This window comes from Nicotiana attenuata, unplaced genomic scaffold (assembly GCF_001879085.1).
Source record: "Nicotiana attenuata strain UT unplaced genomic scaffold, NIATTr2, whole genome shotgun sequence".
Taxonomy (NCBI): domain Eukaryota; kingdom Viridiplantae; phylum Streptophyta; class Magnoliopsida; order Solanales; family Solanaceae; genus Nicotiana; species Nicotiana attenuata.
In genome coordinates, this window is record NW_017672009.1 from 137,823 (window position 1) to 164,005 (window position 26,183).

Here is a 26,183-nt window from a genome sequence, read left to right on the forward strand (position 1 = left end):
GCCACGTGCCTAAATTTACTTTAGGCCCTATGATTACACCATTTTATCCTATGATTATATTAAGGTCCTGTGGTCACCATCAAATTCAGTTTGTGATTACATCAAACGCAATTTAAGTTCCCTATTTTCATTGATCTTGTAAGTTATGCACATGCCTAATTTTACTTTTAAGTTCTATGCTTCCTCTATTGAGCATTCTCGTACTTGCCGGAAATATAAAAATCTTTCAGTACTTCTTATATTTTATATAATGTCGTCTTAAAATAAAATTTTAATGAAAAATATGGTTAATGAAGATCCATATTACCGACCTGAATTTGGGTAGTGGTCTCAGGACTAGGCTATTTCATCAAGTCTATTATTACCTCGAACCATCAAGACTTACGGAAATAAAAAGATTTAGTATTTTCGTGTCTGTCTCCCCAAACACATCTAAATGAAGGCGTATAATCATACATCTCTTTGCTGAGATTACCTCTTTGCAACCATTGTAGCACTGCGCAGTCTAATCTTTTAAGATAATGCTTGATCGTGCTCCTTTATCCTTACTTAAAGACACTAAGTGGACGTTTGGAGATAAGAATTGTAAAATTCCAAAAAAAGGGAAAAAAAATTCAAGTGAAAATGGTATTTGAAAATTATAGTTATGTTTGGACATGAATATAATTTTGATTTGCTTTTGAAATTTTGTGAATGATCTGAGTGAAACTTTTTCAAATTTTCGAAAAATTTCAAAATTCTATCTTCAAGTGAAAATTGAATGGCTCGAAAAAAAAATGTAAAAATTCTTATGCCCAAACGGGCTCTAAAGACCCCTAACGGAAATATTGAGGTAACCAACCCATTGACAAAATCTGGAACCAAGGATTTACTGTTCCTTAGGCAAAACACCTCCAAGTTCCAGCAAACTTATGCGATTACCGAAGAACATTCATGTATATGTAAATGTTTGCTTATTTAAATCTCTAACAAACTCCTCAGTTCTGCAACACAAGGAGAAACTGCAAATTGGCGCTGAAACATGTGGGAACCAGGTAGGAAGAGATGACATCTTTAGCTACTTTGCATGAACCACTTTTGCCATTGAACCCCCTTCATTTCCAAAATTTTCCATAGTACAGAGGCAAGAATGCACCCATGGCTATTGCCCAGGCCCACCAACTATCCATTTTTCTCCTAGTAAAACGAATTATTACTAAATTATAACAGAAATAATTTAGCCTCCGCACAAGGCTGGCAGGTTTCTTCCTCTCCAGCACTGCTAAGAAGTGATTTTAGACCCATCTTCTCATGTACTATTCATCTCCAGCATCAAGCCCAGATATCCGATGCCGCCTCTTGTCAGAGCCTGTTCTGAAAGACTCGAAAACAGCCCTAAACGACTCACGCTCTGCTCGTAGTCTCTCTTGAAATATGTTTTGCCTCTTTGGTTCACCATTATTTCTAGTTGATATCAACTTCTCTTCTTCCGGCAAAGGGTTAGACTTCTGCATATATGTTGAAAGAATAAGACAGCTTATCGTATTGGTTCCAACTTCCACGTATACAGAAATTGAAAGCATATACCAACCAAATGTTGTATTATGAAGAACAAGCTTTCCAGAAAGTAACAAGTTACTCAGCAAGGTTACAAGCATAATATAGCTAAATAAACACCAACATGGAAATGACGATGATTCAAATCATTTAAATAATAGTGTTCGTGGAATCTCACCAAGTTGTATCCTGCACCAGGACCAATTAATAAGGATACATTGGTCGCTTTTGTTGCCCCTATTGAAAAGCCTCTTTTGGTCACCTAAAAAAAAAAAAAAAACACAAGTGAGCAGAAAAATTTAGCGAGAGAATTTTTTAATATGAACAGTAGAACAGATAGGGAAAAAACACAATCAGATTGGTAGAAACAGGTAAATCTCTACTTCCTCGTAAAGATTTTGGTAACACTGTAATAGATAAAGTTAGTAAACTGGAACAAGTTACAATTATCATCAAAATCATTCAACACCACCAACCTTATTGCTCCCTCTGTTTCATTTGGACTGGTACGAAGTTCAAAAAGGGTGAAGAAGTCTTTTGAATCTTGTGATTTTAAACTAAAAAGTTTGCAGAATATACCAAAATTACCGTTGTAAATCTTGTGATCTTAATGCCAAATCATTCCTACAAGGGAGCGTCATCACTGATAAAATTGGAATGTTGTAAATAAAAACTTACCAAATATAGAAGGTGACATTCTTCTTGAAGCAGACTAGAAGAAAGTACGGCATAAATTGAAACGAGTAATAGCTACGTAAACATGCCAATATGATACACACCAATGCCAATGTGAATGAAGAAACTTCCCATCAAGCGTAAATTTTAATGAGATGGAACCACTTACCACTCAATCTTTCCTCCCCCTAATGCTAATGTAAAACTGGAAAAAGAAATCTCCCCACAACCTTTCAATGACATGGAACCACTCAATTCAATTTCCAAAAATTCTTCAATCCCCTTCGGGATAAACAAGATCTTTGCTCAAAGGTTTTCTCATCATTCGAAAGTAATCAATATCAGCTATATAGGTGCTTCTCTTTCTGATAAGTATCTATAACAGTAATGAAACCCACTGATATAAAGCATGCGGATACCAAAAAAAAAAAAGCATGAAGATACATACACTCCAAACTTACAATAATATTGTTAAGAGAAGAATCGTTGAAGTTCCCCATGTGCAACCCAACAAAAAAAGGGGAAACTCTTCACGACAGTGTATCCAGCAGACCCTTGCTAGGTTTAAGTGAAAGGAGATGAGACGATGAGAAGAAGAAAAGATATAATGACTCAAATACGTCAATCTTTGCTGGTAAACCCATCAGAAAAAAGCAGAGATGGAAAGCAGACAGCTGAAAGGTTTTCACCAATCATTTTCACATAAAGAGAACCACATCAGCAAAGGACTAGGAATAGCTATCGTCCATAACACATATATGTTACCTGGTCACCCCAACGTACTGACTTCCCTTCTTTGCTGTAAGATTGTATCAACCCTGAGAGAGCATTTAAGTTTTTAGTGGAGTCTTCATTTCTTCGAGTATCATCTTCATCCAAATCAGATGACCATTTACTCTTTGCTAATCCTTTTACTTCAGCTATTTGGTCAACTTCATGGTCCGACTCCTGATCATCCTTTACATCGCCTAGTATTAAATTAAATAATGAAATATAATTAGATGCCTTATTAGACACCTTTCTGAAACCAAGACAATGAAGAAAGGACAAATTTGTATGTATCTACTCCGGAATGATATACATAAAGATAAAGAGATCCTTAGACTACATTTAATAGAGCCTAACTCATGTGACAAGTAATCACTGGAAGGGAGAATATGTTCAGCCCCAGTGGTCAAAGATAAAAGGGTTGACAGCTGAACCTTGGAATTAGCCAAGTTCAACCACCATAAGAAGTTGGGTTCTTTGTGTTATTACACAATAAAATTAGCTCAACTTTGCTTGAAGTCTCAAAACAATCATATGACCTACAATTACTACATCAAATCTAAAATTTTAGAAAAAAGGGCAATGACCATTGTTGCTAAGGTAGGAAACAATATACATTTACACTAGAACTATAGCAAATTTGATTTGGGATAATTATTCAGAAATGACTCCATCCATGCTAACTGTGAAGTTGTTCACTAGTTAGAATTTGCATACAACAAGAAGGACGAGATCATAATAAATACAAACGATCCTAATGAGTAATGACAGAATCATGACCTACCATCAGCCGGAATATCCTCTTGGGGAGGTATACTAAACTTCTCAATGTTCTCTTCATCTAAAGCAGAAGGCATTCCCAATGAGTCATCATCTTCCATGTCCATGTCCACCTGCAGATCCAAAATAAGACCCATAATTTTAGAAGTTTCTACCTCCCAGTAGCACAAACCGCACATGCTTTGGTAGTACCACCAGAGAAAGATGTGAATAAGACATTATAAGTTAGCACATTATCTCAGTTTTATGTTTTATAAATAAAAGCCACATTATTAAATGAACAAAGCTTAGGTGCCAAAAGGCGAACTATTCTCGAAGCTAAATAATGTCAAATTTACAAGCCATGGGGTTCTTCTATTTTATTTTTTTGACAACTTCACAAGCCATGAGAAAATTTTACTTTATGCCAAAACTGTATAAAAGAAATTGTTGGACTCTCCAAGTAGCATTTCCAACGCAATCATAGGCTAGTCTGTTTCTTTTTTCCTTTTACAGTTAAAAGGCCAGACAGCTACTTCCAGATACTCCAAAGCACAGATAAAGGTGGCAGCATCCCATGCCATTAATCTGCCTCTCATACTTGAGTGGATGCCCAAGTATCCATCGGGTGTTTACACTAGGGGATGCAACAACTGGGCTTATTTGAGGTTATTTACAACAGACCCCATTCCTAGTTCCTACCTCCTCCTTCCTCTCCTCTTTCCTCTTCAACCCCCTACACTAGTTGTACAGGGCTTTATCTTTCGCTTAGTAGCTTCTATCTGCAACTTTAGGCAGGCCTCACTCCATCTCCTAGGAGAACTCTAGGGGTTACATTGAACATGTGTGTCTCTGTCCACACACACGGTCATGTGCGTGCATCAATTGAACCTAGGTTGGATAGTCAACAACAACAACCCAGTAGAATACTAGGTTAGATAGTATTCAATGAAATATGAATAGCAAAATTTACCTCTTGGATTCCACCCTCCTCCAGAGCATCTCCATGAAGTAATGACTGCCACATTGTTGAAATAACACACAAGAACAAAAGACATATTAGCATCCAACTCCTAAAAGCTGATAAAACTGACTTCTTACATAAGGTCTAAAAGACCACACTAACAACAACTACTCTGAAATAAGTTGAATTGTATAAATCCACTTGAGAGTCCAGGAATGTAGAACCTACCCAACTATGCAACAGGATAGTTATTAAGGAGAAAGTACCTTAACATCAAGTTTCAAGTACATGGATGGAGCTTCCTCCCACTGGGCAGCCATCTTTTGTACGTCATCCCGCGTAAAACCGTGTACATTCCTTGCTGCACATCCCTGAATCGACAAGGACATGAGGATAATAGAGTAAATTCAGTGGATATATACAAGCTACGGAAGAAAATCAATAAATCAGACATAATGCTCGAAAATTTGTCACGGTGCAAAGAAATACATGACTGAACTTACCGCTGGGTCCTTATAGGTCGCCTCTAGCAAGTACACTTCATAACCAGATCTCTGAAATAATAAGCAACACAAAATAAGCAAACAAAACAATCATGGTAAACAGATGGGCAACAATCAGTTCCTCAAATAAATGTGATGGTGATTTTGAAGATGATAATCAAAAGTTGGAGAAGCCACAATAGTACAGAAGTAACAGAAGCAGCATGCATCACTGTAGGAAATGACACGAGCAATAGATTTAAAAAGCAAGGGGCACCATTCTGGTCCAAAATGCCAGAACTCCGACCAAGAGTGTTACTGCCACTTAACATCCAAATAAATGATAAGAGACCAAATAATATCAGCTTTACTTAGTCTCATCTTTTTATGAACGAAGACAATTTATGCAGCTACTTGTATAGTTAGATGGACAAGCTTGGTGGACAACTTTGAATGACTTGCGTTGAGTCTTAATTTAAACCTTGAACATATTTTTTTTGAAACCTACCGGGTGTTTTAAGAATGAAATCATTGCCTTCTAAGAAAAATGTATCAAGAAAGACTACATAAGCCACATTCATGATGTTATACAACAGATAACCAAACTGAATAAAATAAAGAGGAACCTACCGAGTTACTGAAAGAGAGTTTGATTGCCTTCACACAATGAAATTTACACTAGACTCTAAATGCTTAGCTCAAATTTCAAAATATATGTATAACAAATTCAGGCAAATCCCCAACAAAAAACTAAACTACAGTAAGTCAACTCAATTTTGCTACTTCAATTAGATGAACTCAACCAGCATTACTCAGTCTCATCACAAAAAACAGAGATAAAAAAGAAATATGACATGAAAAAAGCATAGCACAGCATCAAGCAAGTACATTTCAAATATCTGATTAACAAATTTTAACAAATTGAATCTTAGTCCATTGGTTCCAATTTATGTGATACAGTTTCACTCGGCGCGGAGTTTAAGAAAGAAAGAAAGAATTTTGAAACTTGTGGTCTTAAAATATGCTGTACCATTGGTGTGGCTATAAAACTTGTGAAACTTATGGTCTAGCACATGCCATACCATTTGTGTGGCTATAAAAGCTTCTCATTAAGGGGGAAATGGAAAGTTGAAGTTAGATTGTTTCCAAATTATGAAAATGTCTTTTTTAAATGGACTAATAAGAAAATAGTGTCACATAAACTGAAACAGAGGGAGAATAATTGATCACAAAGAGGTGTTCATAATGAAAGATCCATATACCAGCTCCTCTGAAAATTCATGCATAGTAACCATCGAACTAATTCTATGTAATAGCAGAAACAAGTCATCAGCAGTTACGTGGCTCCTACCTGTGGAGGCTCCAGCCAATACAGAAACTGACTCTATACAGAAAACCAAATTACTAGAGGACAAGCTTAGTGGCTCGAGATATGGTTCAAATCTCTTTTGGCCACAAATCTGAAACATAAACCCTACTTCAATTATATGGTTTATTAGTTGCTTGGCTTCTCCACATATGTATTGCTTTCATCAAATCAAGCTCTTTTTAACACATCCCCCCCCCCCCCCAAAAAAAAATAACCTAAGAAATAAAATTTTGTTCGAGTAAAGAAGAAAACTTCCATTTATATGATTGTTAACAGAGCAACTCTTCTCTAAGCCATCATGATCATAAAAGTTATTTAATAGGATCTGTCCGGCAAAATACATAGATACAGATACACAGTCATCATCCACAAATTTATACTTTCTCAATACATGTAGCATTTTAGCTGTATTTAGATAACCAGCAGTGCCTCGACAGCAAAGCAAGTTCTGCAGATGATAAATCTAGAAATTCTACACCCATTTGTCATCCACAGATTTCTAGCTTTTATAAAGAAGTTGTAGATCCAAAGAAATGCTATTAATTTTTGCTCTACTTTTCCGTTGCTCTAGCTGGAAATTTTAGCACCATCACTAATGATAATTGAGCTTGCTCGCAGAAAATTCACAATTCTGCATTGTTTAAGTAAAACTTAGTCTGAAGCTTCAAATTTAATGAAACTGCACGTCAGGATATATGACACTCTTATCCTATAATTTAGTAATAAAAATTAAGTTCTAGAATCTGTCCAAGTTGATGTATGAAGCTTTGTGGTTGTTGAATAGCAATTATATTCTGAATCAAAATATCAACATCCCAAGATTTCAAAATCCTACCACAAACCAAACAACTAGATAAGACTGTTTTTGGTAATATCAACACTTTGCTTGAACCTTTTCTAAAAAAATCAAGTAACACTTTCTTGAACCATAGCAAGTTAGCAACCCCCCTTTATAATCCTAAACGAACTTTCACCTAGAACAAAATTCACAAGTTCCAAAATCCACGAGCCTATCCAATCAAATCGAGACGTGAAAAAGATAACCTTGGCAATTCCTATCACATTGATATGTTTTACACTAGAATTGAAGCTCACTGTGAACAAAACAAGATAAAGCAAAAATGTCTTAGGCGAACTGCAAAGCAACATCACCACTAAATGATGACACCACATTGGCCAAACAAAACCAAACACACAAGACATGGTGCTTACTTTTTACTTCTTCAGTAAATCTACCATCTAAAGAAATGCATGATAAGGTGTTCAATATGAGATCATTACTACCCGAGAAAAGAATAAAATCCTAAATAGTACAAAGACAAGAAAGGAATAAAATCCTAAATAGTACAAAGACAAGTGATCAGGAACCGATACTTTTGAGTGGACAAAAGAAAATAGAAATTCCGGAAAAATGCACACCGTGAATTAAATAAATTGCAACTGACAAAAGCTGATAATAAAAGACAACTATAAAAAAAGTTAGGATTGGATGGAGTGAAAATATTCAAACACGCAGTTTAGACAAAAAGTTCTATTGATCAACTAAGGTTATATTATTTAGAACTCCAAAGAACTAACAACCTATAAAACAGTGACAAACCACATATAGACAAACACAAAAGGTTACAAATTTCAGACATCCAAAGTGCCCTAGAAAACAATTAAACAAGAGTATAGCACGTGAACTGGTTGCATAATAGAGAGAACTGAGAATATACCTTTGCAGTTGCCCAAAACTGAGCAAAATCAGCTACCCGCAGATTGCGGTCATCCACTAAGATGAGGCACAAATACCAGCAACAAATGGGTCAATTGCCGAACAAAACTGCATCTGTAGTTAGTAAACTGAAGGCAGTGCAACGCACTGCATCACCACTTAATCTATAATTAAACTATGGTTTAACTTTTAACTAGACAATCTAGCATGACTCGAGAACCAATGTGCTAACTATTATCAAGAAACCTATGAGACACTGTTTGCCTTCGAGTTTCCTAGATCCAACAAAAGTGGAGGTTCTCTTTAGAAATATGCTACAGTGGAGAGCAACAAAGGACATGACAAAACAGCTGATAGCAGTGTGCATTCATATCACAGGCAAATTTCAATGAATCTCATAGACATATTAAACAAAAGAATTGCCATTCAGCTGTAAGGGGAAACATTGATGCAAATTATTCCAAAAGTCAGGCTTAGATGATGGTCAAAAAGATGAAATATGGAAATGCAAAGTAAGAGCAATCCATTCGCCCCAGAATATCATACCAATTACGAAAGAGAAAGCCCCCTCATCCAAGGTCTTTTTAAAAGACTTCAACATGCTGGACCGATAGGCCTGAAACACAGAGAATCAAATAGGTAATAGGTAATAATATATACGAGGCACTAAATTGCAGAAAATTAGGAAAAGCAAATTAACATCATGATGAGTTAAAATCCGAACTCATAAATATCAACCAGGAATTTCAAAAGATCAGTTCTACATCATTGATTGATTCCAAAATCTCTAGAGTCTGGACGAGTCAAGCTTCTCGAAAGATGAAATTATGATATACAATCACACCAACATTAAACCCACAAGAGAAATAGCAACACATGGGCACATACTATCGCCTAGTGCTATGTTTCTGTTACTAAAGGACTAAAGGTATAATAAATCAGTGACATAGTGATTACGTCATAGTTTTACGCAAAAAGTATGCAATAAATATGAAAATGTTTCTTTGTAGATACGGCGAACTCAACCCCCTCACACCCCCTAACCAGTAACCAAACATTGGCTTTTCCCAATTTGCTCCCTTGGTGACTCAGACACCCAACCTCAAGGTTAGAAGGGGAGAGCCCTTTCTACTATGCAATCCCTCGTTACAGGGGGGAAAAGAGAGAATAGAACCATTGTCACTTGTATGCCTGATTTCACATCCATAAAAATATTTCAATTGTTAAGCGCTAATTCACGGGAGTAAAAACAATAGAGGATACTTAACAAGGATTTATTGCACTTCCCCCTAGCGTTGCATAGTAAGCACTTGAAGAATCTAAATGAACAAACAAATTGCGCCGTTAGAAAATTGGAAAATATGGACAAACCGAAACTCAAAATCAACACTGTTTTCTCTGAATGGTGCACACCAAGTTGTAAATTCTCCATACAAAACCAACTCATACTAGCCTTACAAAGACTAGGCAAAGCAGAACATACTTGGCCTTAACTTTAGCTCTATTTCTTTGGTCTTGTTAAATACAATCGGAAATCTGTACAGCTTGTAACTATGTTTGGCACTAACTTGGTGCTTTTTCTTTCATTAATAAAAGTCTTTGTTACTTATGAAAAAGAAAATGTAACCATGAACTTGGGTAACCAAATAAAATATCCTTTTCGAGTATAAGTTTGAACTTCTGTACAAGTCATCTATCACTAGATCTTACAATTTTATGGATAAAACTCAAATACCAAACAAGAGCTTTGATGATCAACAACAAAAAGATGAAAGGAAGCTATATCAGGCCTAATTCCTGATCCAAGATGAGAACTGCAGAATTAAGCGAGCACCTTATTTTCCTTCTTTTTATGTGGTGGTGGCTTTGGGGGGTGGGGGGGTGTTATGGATTCTACTCCACTGTAAATAATATAATTTATAACTAATGGCTCCAAATTTAAATCATGGAAGTTCAGTTATCTCTTAAGCTTAGGTAGAGATGTCTTTACCTCCTCCATCTCAGGTTCATAGCAGTATTCCATGACCTTCTTTGTGATTTTTTTGCCTCTGACGGAACCAGAAGATTTTGAAATCTCACTCTCTTCAACCTGAAAGTACTTGCTTTATGGGAGAATTCTTATTCTAACTAGAAACGGATATTAATAGGAGGCTAGAATATATGAAAGAAAGAGAAGTGGGGGATGTCGACAATCAAAAGAACTGACAATCAAAAGAACTTCAAGTAAGATAACGAGATAGGAAGACCTTATCAACTTCAGTCATGAAGTAATCGTCCATTGAGTGAATGCGAGGCGCAGTGCCACCGTTTTCAATCTCAAGGTCACGTAACATCTTTGCCAAATAGCTCTTTCCACTCCCTGAAAAAGGTAATATAAAGCTGAAAATACAAGCAGACAATTTAAAAGAGAGAATCCAAACTCTTTAACCTTGTTACAAATGTTTCTCTACAGTACGCTATTGCTTTTTAGTAACAATTTTCAAATAAGAATGCAGGTACTCAAGTCAGTAGTCACAAAAGGACATATAACATGAATGCCTGCTTTCAGTGGTTAGCAGAGAAAGTAACATATCAGCCCATGGTAGTAGCCCTCGAGAATCTATAGATCACAATGTATCCACTTCTTTTCAGAAGATTTACATGAAAACATTTTAACATCATCTTTAAAAGATGAAAGCAAATGATCATACTTCTCCTGCCCCTACACTATTTACAGTCAAATTAGATGGAATGATGAAGAAGACTAACATATGTAATGCGACAAGGAAAAAGTGAAAGAATTGTCTCAACGGATCCCAGTATCCCAGGAAAAGGATAGTTCTAATCCTACGTCACACTTCAATTTTATGCCAAAGCAAGAATGTACTACCATGACAACTGCAAAAGGAGGGAGAAATAGGGGAAGAAAAAGGGGGGGGGGGAGTTAAAACAAGTTCATTCAGAATTAACTAATACTCGTGCAGAGAGGTACTCTCTAATTTTCAGCGGTCTGGAAGAATTGTAAGCACCTAATATGTCTCGAGCAGACTTAACATAGTAAAGAATTCAACCTCCTTTTCAGATAACTTGAAGGGCTCACCTTTTTCTTTTCCTTTTCTTTGGGGAGAGGGGGAGGGGTCTCTTAATCAAGTAATATAAGGATCATAATTTTCAATTAAAGATCTCAAGCTTGTAGTCCATCATATGTCAACTAAAAACAAAATGACAAGTGCATAACTAAATGAAATAGTTCCTGGCAAAGTAAGAAGCACCTGGAAGCCCTCGAAGAATTATAACAAGATGATCAGGGCGGGTAGCACGGTATGGATGCCTTAGTATGTGAGAAGCATCAATGACTTTTGACTTCTCCGAAGGTAGGTCACGCAAAGGTTGTTCACTTCCTCTGGAGCTCATAGATGATGACGTATAGCGGAGCATATGGAGTTCCTGGATAAAACAAAATCAGATATATTAGGCCTGCTTCACCATAACATAACACCAACATAAAAGGGATATCAACTTGTTAAGTCAAGAAGCAAGCTAAAGACACAGAGGTGTAAATCTGTTATTAAGAAGACCCTCTTTCCAGCTGAGGGTGCAAAAGAAAAGAAAAGGCCAAAAAAAGACAGAAAAGAGAATTAGAATCCCAATACTTGATAGAACCACAAAATCGCACAACAGATTAGCTTAAGAAAATGTTAGGAGATATTGTTTAGGCGTGCATAGGATGTTGTAAGACTCAAAGTTATCAATTGGGAGCACATCCAAATACACATCATATGAAGTGTGTATGTCATTGTGAATCATATTGCAAGGATTAGAGCACAACTAAAAATACATAGGAGATCAATATATGGATGAAGAAACAACCAATTTAGATAAGCTACCACAGATATGCTAGAAACCCATGTCAACAAAATAATGCAGAAAAGATCAAATTATTATAGTACGACATTTTCTTTACAATTGAGAAATCCCAAAGGACCATAGGCCCGCCCAAATTGTTATAGTAAGACATACCAACAATAACAAATAAATAATGTTAAAAACACAAAGAGTTGAACTCGTATACCCCAAAGCCTGCCTTGCAAAAGTAGAGCATTGTTTCAAGTCTTCCACAAATTCAAAAATTTAATAGCAGAAGACCGTAATCTTAATTGGTAATACATAAAATAAGTCGACCTTAATTGAAAAAAACACATAGGAAGCGTTTTTTTGGTGTTTATATTTTAAATATGCATAAGAACTTGTATCAATATCATGTGAATCAACATACAAGAAGGCAATCACTTCCCTGGATTTCCCTGTACATCAAAGTAATTATCACTACTCAAGAGTTTGATCCTATAAGTACTGTGTATTATCCTAACACAAGAAGAAGAATGAATTTCTTTTTTCCTCTTTCATAACCCACCCCACCTCCCAAGGGAATCATTCGCAGTGCTCGAACTCCTAATCAACTAGTTGGAAGTGGAGGCATCTCCCGACCACGCTAACCCACTAGTTAAAGAATGAACTGTTTAGGATCAATAGAAGAGACAAATGGATAAAGAAAAAACAAGATCCGAAATACCTCACAATAAATTTAAACAGTCAACTAATGGATTAACATGCATATCCCAAATTAGCAATAACATTAACGATCTAAGAGGAAAATTGACAATGTAATCAATCATTCCCTCTAAATAAATAATTCATTAGTTCTTCATATAGTACACAGTTCAAGAAGAGTGTAAACAAGAGGTACAATCTTTTCAAAGGAGGAAGGTAAAAGATCAAACTAACAAATACCTACAACATAGTTATACGTGGCAAACTAACAAAAACATCAATAGATGGAAACCATCAAGAAAGAATATACTAGGATACCGGTTCTCCTTTAGAATTACTTCCAAGTAACTAGTATTGGTACTCTTGTTGTTGCTTTAATCACGTATAACAAATTATTGATCAAAACTTAAGGTTTTAAGAACAACATTATAGTAAAGAAAAAGCAGAACAAACCCAATACAGACACAAATTAATATGAATTTTGAAATTTAATATGTATAATTTCAATATTTATTTGATAAATTAGGCAATCAATCAATATATATAAATAATAGCATATCCTGAGTCAATCGATAAAAAATTGCAAAGCCAAGAACACTAAACGCCCAAAAAAGCTGAAGAAATACCTCATTTGCAGATGCGGATGAAACATGTAGATTGGGCTGATAACTTGATATGGACTGATTATATTCAGGAGGTGGAGGATAAGTTGATGACAAAGGAGCTGAAGAACCAACAGAAACTGGAAAAAATGAGGCAGATGTTCCAGGTGGTGAGGAAACAAGCCGCTCATGCCGAGGCGGCTCCATTGGAAGAGGAGGTGGTGGAGAAGCTGGAAGGGGCGGCTGGCTAGCAAATGCCTTAAAACCCTGTTGTGCTGAATACAAGCTCAAGCCACTGCCGTCCACTGAATTAACAAGCCTTTGGTCGTATGGCGAACCATAGTGAAGTAATTTCGATTCCATATGACTATTCTGCATTGCATAAGCAGCCTCCGAATAATGATTATGGCTATACCCGTGACCATCCATGGGGGACTGTAGTCCATGGTACAGTTTAATCTGTCGGTCGTGCTCTACATTGTGGTGGTAACTATCAGCTTGAGGACTACTGTATTTGTAACCATTTTTTCGTGGCAAATAATTGTCAACTTCATCATATCCTAATTTTCCAAAATGTTCTTGCTCATGAAATGTTCGTTTTCTATCCAAATTACCATAACCTGGATCAATATAACTTATATTATTGCTATTTTTAGCACCTAAAAATCCATCAAACTTTCCGTATTTTCCACCATCAAAGCTACCATGCCCCGTGTCTAATTGGTGATTCGCTGCACCAAACTCACTAATCAGTTTCAATCTCCTTTCGTTATCAGTTGAAACCCTAGCTAAATTTGTCAAATTTTCGTTCATAAACGAACCTGTTGAATCATCGATTCTCATTCTCTTTACTCCAACATTACCGTAATCAAAACTAGGGTTTGTATTTTCATATGCATCGGACGGCCTTGGATGAACTTGAGGGGGCATGGGGGGCCCAGCGCGATGATCGACGAAGGGGTCGTAAGCCGCCGGTTGGGGTGGAAGTGGAGGGCGGGGGAGGGATTGATGAGGAGGATAAGGTGGATATTGGGTGAAACTAGGATTTGAAGGGAAAGGGGGTGGGGGTGGTGCAGGGCAAAAAGGGAAGTGTGAGATTGAGCAAGTAGGACAGATTCTACCTTGGATTGGGGGTGGTGGAAGATAAGGACGCCATGAATGATCCATCACACAATCTGGAACTTTGCACCGGATGAATCGATTGGATTTTGGGGTTTGTGATTGGATCACTGGGGTGAAAATTGTCTGGTTGGTTGAGAAAAGTGAAGATGGAAAGGGAAATAGAAGAGTGAAGATGGAAGTCTTGAGGGTCTTATTTTGGAGGGGTAGGTTTTTAGTATTCACGAGATCTGGAATTATCTTTTTAATGACCTTTCCTTGTCGGTAACAGAGTACTAAAACCAATGTGAAAAACAAACAGAGATTACTAGTAGCAATTTTTTTTCTACTACTTTTAATCCTCAACTAGTATTACTACTCGCGCGATGCGCGGACATTATTAAAGAATATTAATCATATCAAACATTCATGATCTGATTTGTTTGAATACTTTATAACAAAATTATAGTTATCGTCTCTCAATGTAAGTATCCAAATAATAAAAATATATGTAGTTAAATTAAACAAATCATATAATCATCAAATAATTCTTGGATGATACTAAAATATCGTACTCTTTTCTTTTCAATTTATGTGGCAATATTTGAGTTAGTAAAAAAATAAAGAAAGATTTTTAAAATTTGTCGTCTAAAATAAACCATAAATAATTGTGTGCCTTTAAATCAATTCATTAAGGGTAAAGTATAAATTCTACAGATAAATTATTTCTAAGTAAGGAAAGGTGACATTGTTTTTAGACCGACTAAAAAGGAAAAAAGTATCGCATAAATTGAGACGGGTGAAATATTATATAGTTTGTGCTCCATACAATCTAAAAATATAATATGATTCAACATGAATAAGAATATTTTATAATTAAATAAATCTATAAATACTTGATTTTCTGTTTTTCTAACTTCATTTGTTATTTGGTCATCATTGTCATCGTAATCAGCATCATTAAAATCTTCAATTTCTTCTTACCTTCAATTTCTTCTTACTTGTAACTGGTAATGAAAATCATAAAGTTATTCTTTTGTAAACTGATGTATATTTAGAATTGTCCCATTTGAGAAAAATAATTTGACATGTCTTTTAATAACTAAAAAAAAGAATAATGTGAGAATTATCTTCGACTGGATTAGTAGGTATTTTGACTTAGATAGAGTCAGAATTATTATTGGGATTATCACTTTTTATTCAACTTATTTTCTGATAAATTCTTATTTCAGTAACTCGATTTATAAGTCTTATTCATTTACTTATTTTATGGAATGTTATAGCTTTCAATTAGATATAAGTGGATTATAAATATCGATATTATATTCTTACTTTTATGTATATCTATATATATTACTTCTGTACATATATAAATCAAATTAATATAATTAAATTTTATATTTTATCATCAGTAGGAAAAAATCGTAAAATTTTCGTTAGATGTTTCAAATTAGTATAGAGTTACATTAATTGCAACAACAACTTGTATAGTTGCACTATTCGTGCATCAAGTAAAATGATACTACTATAATTTTTTGGTCAAAAAATGATATTATATTATTGTTGGAGAAATCAACTAAAGTTTAGTTAATAGCTTTATAAGATTCTTAAACATTTTACTTATAAGTTATCGTAATACTACATTCATAGTTTTAGAAGAACATTACGTTCATTAATTAAAATCTTTTGTTTGAAATAATGTCCTTTACCACTATTATGCATGTTTTTCATAAAATTGTTCATCTTTCCATTTAATTTTTTTAATTTATATTTTAGTCCAAATTCGAAAACCTTATAGCATATGGAAAGTGTTGTGTGTACTAATTGAAAACTTTTGTAAATAATATCTTTCACCATTATTTTCATTGATATTTTAAAAAGACATCATTTAATTCAAAAAATTAATTTTTACATTTCAATACAATTCAAAATCCTTATCTATAGATTCAAAAAATTGTCTTTCAATTCAAATTTATTTTTATTACATAGTCTAACATATATTATCTTAAAATTATCAAGTAGCTTTTCATTAGCTTGCCACATGGCATAATCTCAAACTACTCAATTCAAAAAAATTATTGATAATTCTTAGTAGGTTTTGTGCTAATTTCTATTATATTTTATTGTAGATATTATTAGAATTTATCCTAAATTTTATTAAATTTTGTCCTGAAAGTACTACGTGGCTTAATATCGCTGTCAACTATTCTATTTATTGATGTATCAACATTTTTTGAGTACTATTGTTTACTTAATTTTATCAAATAAATTTAAATTGTGGATAAAATCATGTTATATCTATTCTCCTCCTTATACATTAGTTTATGTTCATCAATTTTTTTTCATTTAGTTTTATGTATAATACAAATATTATTGTATTATTTTTCTAAATGAATGATGTTGAATTAATTCAAAGAGTAAGCATAGAAGTTTTTTTATTATATGACATAAATGTACTAATAATCATAATAATTATTATTTCTGAATTATTTTTATTAGCAATATAATTAACCTCTCCTTCCCATTTGTATTCTTATCCTTTTATATATCTACACTAAAGTTAGAGGGAAAGAATATTTTATGAGTCTTATCAATGTTAATAGGAAATAACATAAGTTTCCACCGTTGAATTGAAGTAGACTCTTCCAAGAGAAGGTCCAATTGGATGGACATTTTGAGATTGCATTTTCTTTTAATTTGTTACGCAAGTAGAAGCATTGTCTTAGCAGTTCGCGCAATGGTAAAAACAGTGGCGTAGAAGATTTCCTCAAAGGTGTTCAAAGAATTAGTCCAAAGGAAGAAAAAGAAAAAGATTCAAAAAAGTTGCTACCATAAAACTCAATAGAATGAGAAGAATAATATCCAAATTGGATGAGAATAATACCAAAAAAATAGGCAAAATAGAACTTACCTCATTACTGAATATATACTCCCTTCATCGATCACATTAGAAGAATTCTATCATAGATCCTCCTTGTGAACAATACTGCAAAAATACAAAACAAACAAAACGTACTTAGAAGCAAATTAATTAAAACTGAAATGCAGAAGCTGTAATTTTTCGAATAAAAAAAGAGCACATTTTCTGGATGAAATTGTGAACCGACTATTTTGAAGACGAACTTTTTGCAATTCAAAATTTACTCCAAAATTGAACTTCGGAGGGCACGAATGTAGAATCACTATGGATACCTTGAGCGAGAGATGTCAAATTGCAGAAATTTCAAGCCCACGCATGGAACAAAGTCCGTAATTATGAAAAATAGGAGGAGAGAATCATTTATGAGGGAGAGAGTGTTCATGAATAGTCCATAATGGGCATTGTTTCAGTTTTTTTTTTTTTTTTTTTTTTACCTTTGCGATTTCTATTTTCTTATGATTGTATTGAGTAATTTGATCGTTGAAGTTTTTTATTTACTGTTGCCTTTGAAGTTTAAAAACTTTATGTGAGGGGGGAAATGGAGGAAGTGGGAGTAGTTGGTGGTTTTTATGGGTGAGTTCTATTGTTTGAAAATTTAAAAATTCTTAAAAAAACGTGTCTTTACTTTCTTTTTTTAAATAAATTTAAAACTCCAACAAAATTGGAGAATTGTCCAAAATATTTATATGTGTCAATTTAATGTTATGACACTTGTCATCATAATATTTCTTTGCCTCTCCTATTATATATAAACAGATAGATTAGCTGATGATAGGGTTGTCTAAGGTGAGGGGATTAGAGCTGTTCAAAAAACCATCACCGAATCGAACCGATGGCTTATTAGCTTATTGGTATCGGGTTATCGGGATAATGGATGGTGAACGAATTGAGATTTTATAATTAACGGCTTAACGATATGGGGGCGGATTACTCAATTTTCTTATCGTATAAACCGTTAACCCGTTAAGAATTTTTATATTTAGCCTTCACAGGTGAGCCCCACGTCTTTCTCGTGGTGTTCAAGAGTTTCCGATTCAAGTGCTACTATGCTGTGATATTTCGGCATCATCAATTGTGCAGATCTAGTAGCTCAAGTACACACACTGCATGTTCACAGTAGGATAATATAATCCGCATTTGTGTTTACATAATAGAACAGTCGGGTTGATGATCATAGGAATCTCTAACTTGATAAAGAGGGTAATGAGGCAGAGTATAATAGTAGGAAGTTTGCCATTGTGCCACGACCGCAGCAGAAGTTTGGGATCAGATTTGTCTTTATTGTCGCCACCACCGATAGAAGCATCCATATTTTTATTAAGAGTATTCAAAAATTTGTTCCAGAGATTATTCTGTGCACTTCATGACAAGTCTTCATTGAGTAATTTACTGAGGATTATGAATGATAAATTAAAATGATAAAAGCCAATGAACTATGCAGTTTGGCCGTTTGGTTTTCACAAGACTAGAATTGTTCAAAAAAAAAATTTATTTGGTTTAGTCGATAAATCGCCCGATAATCGTTAATCCGATACTAATCCGCATGTTGTCTTATAGGATGGCTAGCGGATTACTATATTTATAATCCGATAACCGATAAGCCGAACAGTTAAGCGTAATTATTCACCCAATCCGCCCGATAAGCACCCCTAGAGGGGATTGCTCGGAACCGGTCTGGTTCATACCGATATCGGTATCGCTCCATCCTACCACATGTGGCGTTTCTCCACGCCCTTCATTCTTCCAAGCTCCATAAATCAGCAGCACAATAGGCCAACACGAGTGGACTATAATACAGTCCACTAAAAGTGAAATAAATCGAACTCACGACTTCTGACCACCGTCCCGTGAGTTCTAACTATTAGGAAACGAATTTATCAACCTTCCTTGATATTTAAAAGCTTAAATACAGAAAGTAGACATTTTTTTAACTCTGAAGTACCTTCCAAAACTCAAACTACAAAGAAAAAGAGAGGCGAGATAGCGATACTTACGTCGTAGGGATCGTTCTAATGTTATCGCTTCTTGATTTCGTACCCGGTATGTTAATCTTCTTTGAAACCTTAGAAGAGAGCTTAAGGATATGTTTATGGGTGTTCTCCGGTCATGTTCTATGGAAAAATGAAGATAAAGACGACCTAAGACCTATATATATCAACCTTTGAAAAGTCAAAGAGGTGCTGGCTTGGCACCCTAGCATTGGCCCATCTTCCGACGCAATAGAAATGCGGAGTGGGGGTACCGGAAATGTTACCGATAGACCGGTCCAGTTAGTACTCATAAGATACCTGAACCGGTACCCTTAACGTTTATTTATTTTGTTTATTAAATTTAATCATTTTTTGACTGTTAGCCACTGATTATTTTTAAAAAAATTGACGTTGGCAACAGTAAAAAATGACTATATTCTCTCTACACCCTAACACCCTCTCTACCCTCTAATTTTTTTAACCCCTAAGTTTGTGTGTATTTAAATATAGCAATTTTTTAAAAAAAGAATTAATTAACCCCTAAGTACCCTTACCGACCCCCTTAAGTACCCTTCCCATGTGACCAGTAGTGGTACTGGTACGATAATCCCAAAAATCCTCTTAACTCGTACCCTTTAACTCCCCTTAGGCCCAGTCCCTTTAAGAAACCCTTCCCTTACCGGTACCGATCCCTTACCTAGTTCCTTTATATACCCAAAATTCTCCCTTAAATCATACTATATACTATATCTATACTATATTAAAAGCACGAAGGGCCTTAGCGAAATGTCGTTCGCCTTTTTTACCCTTTTAAGAATTAATTTTGCACTAGACAAAATAGTCATTTAACTCATTTTCCTAATATATAGGACTTGAAAATTAATTACTATATTTTATGTATTAAATCATTCTTTATTTAAACTGGGTAAAAAATCCTAAAATTTAGGACTTTAAAATTAATTAAAATTTTACCTTATATTAATCACTTTAAAAAAACACCAATTTCATTATCAAGAGATACATTACCTATTATATATTTTCTTAATTCTACAATATCAGTAAAATAATACTACCAATGAATTAATATTTTCCTAATATTGATTATTGGAACTTAAAACTAACGGCTTTTTTTTTGTCTCAACTATAAATAAACAAAAACTGCAGTCCTTGGAGTATGTGTCAAGTAGTATAAGAAATAATTTATTGAATAGTCAATTAATTATTTCTTAATACTTAACAGTTTAAATGAATTAAAATTTTACGCACTAAAATCTTTCTTATTTGAATTATGCAGAAAGTCCTACCATTCACAACTTTAAAACTGTTAAGAGTTTACTTTATACAAATCTATGTTTAGGAGTTTAAAATTAATTAAAATTTTACTTATTAATTTTTTTCTTATTTAAATTATGTATAAAGTCTAAAACCTTTAAAATATAAGAGTTTATTGTATGTAAATCGTACACTTAAAAACTTATACTATATTAAAAGCACAAAGGGCCTTGGCGAAATGTGTTCGTCTTTGTTACCCTTTTAAAATTAGAGTTCACCCTAGACAAAAAGGTTATTTAATTATCTCCCTAAGATTTAGGACCTTTAAGTTAACCAAATTTTTTAAGAATTTAAAATCAACATATAACCATATTCTATTTACCAACACCATATCTTTTAAGACAAGATAACTTTCGTTGTCTTTTAATTTTGATACAAAGTTAGAAAGGTTCTGAGTCTATACGAACGAATATTATGTACCTTGGTTACAAAAACAAATATTACCACCATGTAAGAAATAGACATATAGATTTCAAGGGGGGAAAAAAGACTCAACCCGAGAAAAAAAAATCAAAACATATTTTAATACTTTTAATCTCTTTGTTATATAAAAATAATTTATTTCCTACATAAAATATTTCTTTTAGAGTGTTGACAAATTAAATTCGGTTTTATTTTTTATTCTTCATGGAAATGGAAAACTAATTTTACTTACTTATAATCTATAGTCGTAATAAATATTGTTTACTAAACCTTCCTCTAAATTAGAAAAATCAATCTTTAAATATATAATTCTCTATCATATTTTTTTATGTTGAGCAAGTTTTTAAATTTGTAATCTCTTTTGTTATAAAAAGTAGCTTACCTTCATTTTTCTACATAAAATATTTGTGTTAAAATCTTGAAGATAAATTAATTGTGAAAAAGTTACCATTTATTGTAAAGCTTTTTTAGTATTCATTATTTGATAATTAATAAAAAAATGTTATTATTTCCTTGTAGGGTTATCTTAGGAATGCGCTAGATCTCCTTTTCAAAAATTTAAGTTATTATTTAATTTTTCAAGCTTTTAATATTTTTAAGAAAAATAATAACAACTTAATTAATATTATTGGATGAAGATCTAAGAAAATTTGTTTAGAGAACAGCTTCCCGAGGACTGGCCTAATTAGGTGACTGGAGTTTTATGAAAAATTGCATTATTTAGTAGATGTATTTGGGGATGTAGCGACGCATCTACCGAATAAAGAATCAGGTAAAATATTTATATCCAGCAGTTAAAGTTTATAATATTTTGATGAAATAACAATTTTGACAAATTGTGACGTAATATAATACTGTCACACCTCCTTTTTTACACACCTACCCCGAAGGATAATGTATAAGGGAGTTTTTCCATTTAAAGTGACATTATTCGAAATGGGTATTATTTATTTGTTCTTTGAGGTCGCCACTGGGATAGGATTGGCTTTTGGATTCCCAAGTAACCGGTTTTTAACTGAATTTCCCAAAATCGAGAAAATTTCGACTTCCCAATTGCGATCTCTAACAGAAATTCTGAATAAGGAATATCTGTTGACCGAGGAAGGGTGTTAGGCACCCCCCGGATCCCGTGGTCATAGCACAGGTCGCTTTAAATTATTATAATTGGCTAAAAAATCTTGATTTTAATGACATCTGTTCTACCCTTAGGTAGGGGAATTATTAGTTAGAAATTTTTTCCGCTTTTAGTTATAAATTTTAGAAAGTGAATGTCGTTTAAAAGCGTTGTGTTTCAATCACGTCACATGAAATGCACCCGATCCTCACACATATTATTCAATTTTTTGGGTTTGGATCTTGGTTGCATGAAATGCACACCCGTATTTAGGAAGGTTAAAATCTAGTAAAAGCGCGCCGTTTAAGCGACTAACGTGTTATTACTTTGCCGGGGGCCATTGAAATTTCGCTAAATCGCACACCCCGGATTCTAATATTTTAATTAAGCATTTAATGGGGCCCGCCAAAATTATGATTTTGTTCGCGAGGCTCATTCTCACTTTATTATTTAAAGGCCAACTAAAGCAACTACGTTTTTCTATTTATTTTGTTGTCTCTGAAAAGCCTAATTTAATTTGCATTTATAAATTCGGCTGTCGCAGTTCAAGTCCGAATTCAAAACAAAAGGGTGGACCCTCCTTAATTTGAACCCGCTACCTAACTCGAGAATCTAAATTTATATTGCAAATTAAATTCCCATATTTTCTAATGTTAAATTTAATCGGATTTTTAACTTTCAGCTTTGTTTTCTTTTTTTTTTAGGGCCTTTCAAACTTTCCTCAATACAGTTTAATGCAGCATTGCCCAGACGTGACCTGGATGGTTGTCGCGGAAATTTGGGCTGCTGTTATGTAAATGAGCCACGTTAGGCCCGAGTCATTAGGTTGCGCCCAAACGTCCAGGCACTAACAAAATCAACCAATACAGATCATGCTTGGTTAGGCAGCATATTGTATACGGTGGGCCATCTGGGCCTTAATGGGCCCAACAGGATATCAACGTATTAATCCTAATTGTGCCAGCTCAAATCTGCCTAACGAAGTCTTACAAACATTTAGAGGAGGTGACAGATAAAACAACGTAATCAAATCTCAGTTAATGATAATAAGAAGTTGACTGTTTGGATTCAAACTCAAAATGTTAAAAGGGCATATGGAGGTTTGGCTCGGGAGATCCTCGGTTTTTTGGTCGGGATTTGGAAAGAAAAAAGCTACTCGGTTTTTGTGTCGGGAGATCCTCTGTTTTGGCCGAGGATTTGGAAAGAAAGGCTCCTCGTTTTTGGCCAGGATTTGAGAAAGAAAAGCTCCTCGTTTTTTCGATGGGAGAATCCGTCGTTTTTTAGCTGCGATTGGCTAAAGAAAAAGCTCCTCCGGTTTTTTGCCGAATTTTGGAAAGAAAACAGCTCCTACGGTTTTGTTGCCGGAGATCCTCGTTTTTGGCCGGTTGGAGAGAAAAGGCTCCTCGATTCTTCTGGCCGAAGATCCTCGTTTTTTTGCGCCGGCAATTCTGGAAAAGAAAAAGCTTCCTCGGTTTTTGGCGAGAGATTCCTCGATTTTTTCTGCGGAGATTTGAGAAGAAAAGTCTCCTCGTTTTTTGCCGGGATCTGGATTTGTCTCGGGTTTTAGCCGATTGGAAGAAAAAGTCCTCGGTTTTTGGTGGGAGATCCTCGGTTTTCTGGCCGGATATTTAGGAATGGATCCTTATGCTACACTATTTTTTTCTTTTGGGATATTCATTTTTATTCCTTCTTCTTTCTTTTTATTTTGTTTTCCTCGTTATAACTGTTTTCCTTTTTATTTAGCAAAACGATTGAAAGAATTTGGGGAAACTTTCCTTTTGGTCAGTTTTCCTGCTGCACAAGCTGTTTCAGCGCATTGCGGCATTTCATTCCTTTTGGATTCACCTGCTTCTTGCATGTTGCTTTGAATTAGACCTGTTTATCACATCAAAAACAATATTTGTAGTTTGAAACGTGGTTGGTTTTTGGCCAGTTGATCAATTCTAATTGCTTGATCCGGCTTCCCATTTCCCGTTGAGAACTTTGCCTGCTCGTTTGCATTGAGGATGAATTCTCATTTTTCAAACCGACCGGGTTCAGCCTTAGGAACCTTCATGATACCTCGCCCGATGTGGCTCTACCCTTTCACTTTATTCTGCCCTTGGACTTGCCTTGACTTCCTTTTCTTTTTCCAAATTTTGCTTTATGAAGCATCACCCCATGGTCAGATGGGATTGGCCTGACGCACTCACTGAGGCTGGAATTTCTTCGACTCTGACCAGGCAGAGGCCCTGTGAAGCCGTCCTCCACCTTTTCTTATTGTACTAGATTAGAATCACGAGCTTAAACCGAAAGGATTCAAAGAAAAAGGTATGCAAAGGCAGCATATGAATTTTCAAAGAGAAGCTCCCTTTCGGGGGGGGAGGGGGAGAGGAGAACATATATCTGGTGCATGCTGCGCTATCAACATGGAACAGTCAGTTTAGCAACTCAGGCGCGCCCCTACCTTGAGACAAAGGGACAAGTACAAATCCAATTTTGCTTCTAACTTTTAATATTTCTGATAACATAGCGTACCCGCTATACCAAGACTGGAGGCAGGACAATTCTCTTTGTTAGTTTGATTTTGTTGAAATCAGGCGCTCACCTGGAGAACAGGAATACATCTTCAAAGCATCTGCAATCCGGCGACCACCCTGGAGAACAAGGAATACTTTTCAGTTTTAGGCAATCAGGCGCCCACCACGGAGAACAATGGGAAACTTTTCAAAGTTCAGCCAATCAGGCGCCCACCTTGGAAACAAACGGAATACTCTCTTCAGATCTTTAGCAATCAGAGCGCCACCTGGAAAACAAGGAATACCTTTTCAAGTTTTTAGCCATCAGCGCCCCCCTGGAAAACCAAGGGAATAACTTTTCAAGTTTAAGCACGTCAGCGCGCCACCTGAGACAAGGAATCACCTTTTCAAAATTCAAGCAGTCAGGGCCCACTGCGAGAACAGGAATACATTTTCACCAAGTTTTAGCACATCAGAGGCCCACCTGGAAGAACAATTGAATACTTTTCAAGTTCTTCATGAATCAGAGCCGCCTGGGAATGGAGCATATATTCTCAAACTTTCAGCAGTCAATGCAGTCGCTCGGAAGAATGGCAAAACTTTCTCTGATCCTAATAGCAAGGAAACAACAAGATTCCACCGGAAGAATACAAAGTTCAAGGCGCACAAGAGCAAGTTTGAAGACCTAGATGACACTGTTGTAACTCATAGCTTAGGCTACCTTCTTTTATTTTGAACGACTATAATAAGGAGGATCAGCGAGCAGTAGCAGCAACAACAGCCGAATCACAGCCTCCTAGTAGTCCACAGCTTACCAAACCTTCACCGAACTACGTTTCCCTTGTTCTCCAGGTGGGCGCCTGATTGCTAAAACTTGAAACGTATTCCCTTGTTCTCCAGGTGGGTGCCTGATTGCTAAAACTGAAAAGTATTCCCTTGTTCTCCAGGTGGGCGCCTGATTGCTAAAACTGAAAAGTATTCCCTTGTTCTCCAGGTGGGCGCCTGATTGCAATGCTTGAAATGTATTCCCTTGTTCTCCAGGTGGGCGCCTGATTTCAACAAAATAAACAACAAAGAGAATTTCTGCCCCAGTTTCAATCAAAGAAAAAATTTGTTAATGCAAAATGGTGATTAGCTGCTGGCATTCTTGTTGGCCATGCCCCCGCTTCCGACTTTACCCTGACTTGCTTCCTGGACTTGCTTTGGCTTGCTTTGGCTTCGCCACGGTTTCCCAGTTAACTTTCAGCCCTCTGATCTCGGTGACCCACATGTTTTACTTCATCTTACTGTTTGGTGTTCTTGTTCCCTTTTTAAGAACCTTGCCTCTTCCTGGCAAACATCTGATTATTCCACTGATTTTCATTGGTCCTTCATGTTGTACTCTCTTTTGACCTGTCCCCAACTTGTTGTGCCACCTAACTGGGAA

The 26,183-nt window shown here is 35.3% G+C and overlaps 1 protein-coding gene across 1 annotated transcript; it reads right to left on the minus strand.

The window, feature by feature from the left end:
- Nucleotides 1-844: 844 nt before the first annotated feature.
- On the minus strand, nt 845-14,758 carry LOC109211314. Its single transcript, XM_019374840.1, has 13 exons — nt 13,427-14,758; nt 11,522-11,696; nt 10,517-10,629; nt 10,261-10,359; nt 8,817-8,886; nt 8,272-8,327; nt 5,206-5,256; nt 4,969-5,073; nt 4,712-4,756; nt 3,764-3,872; nt 2,977-3,179; nt 1,715-1,798; nt 845-1,487 (listed from the first exon to the last, which is right to left on the minus strand). The coding sequence occupies exons 1-13, from the start codon at nt 14,567-14,569 to the stop codon at nt 1,296-1,298; spliced, it is 2,445 nt and encodes an 814-aa protein (XP_019230385.1). The 5' UTR covers nt 14,570-14,758; the 3' UTR covers nt 845-1,295.
- Nucleotides 14,759-26,183: the final 11,425 nt, after the last annotated feature.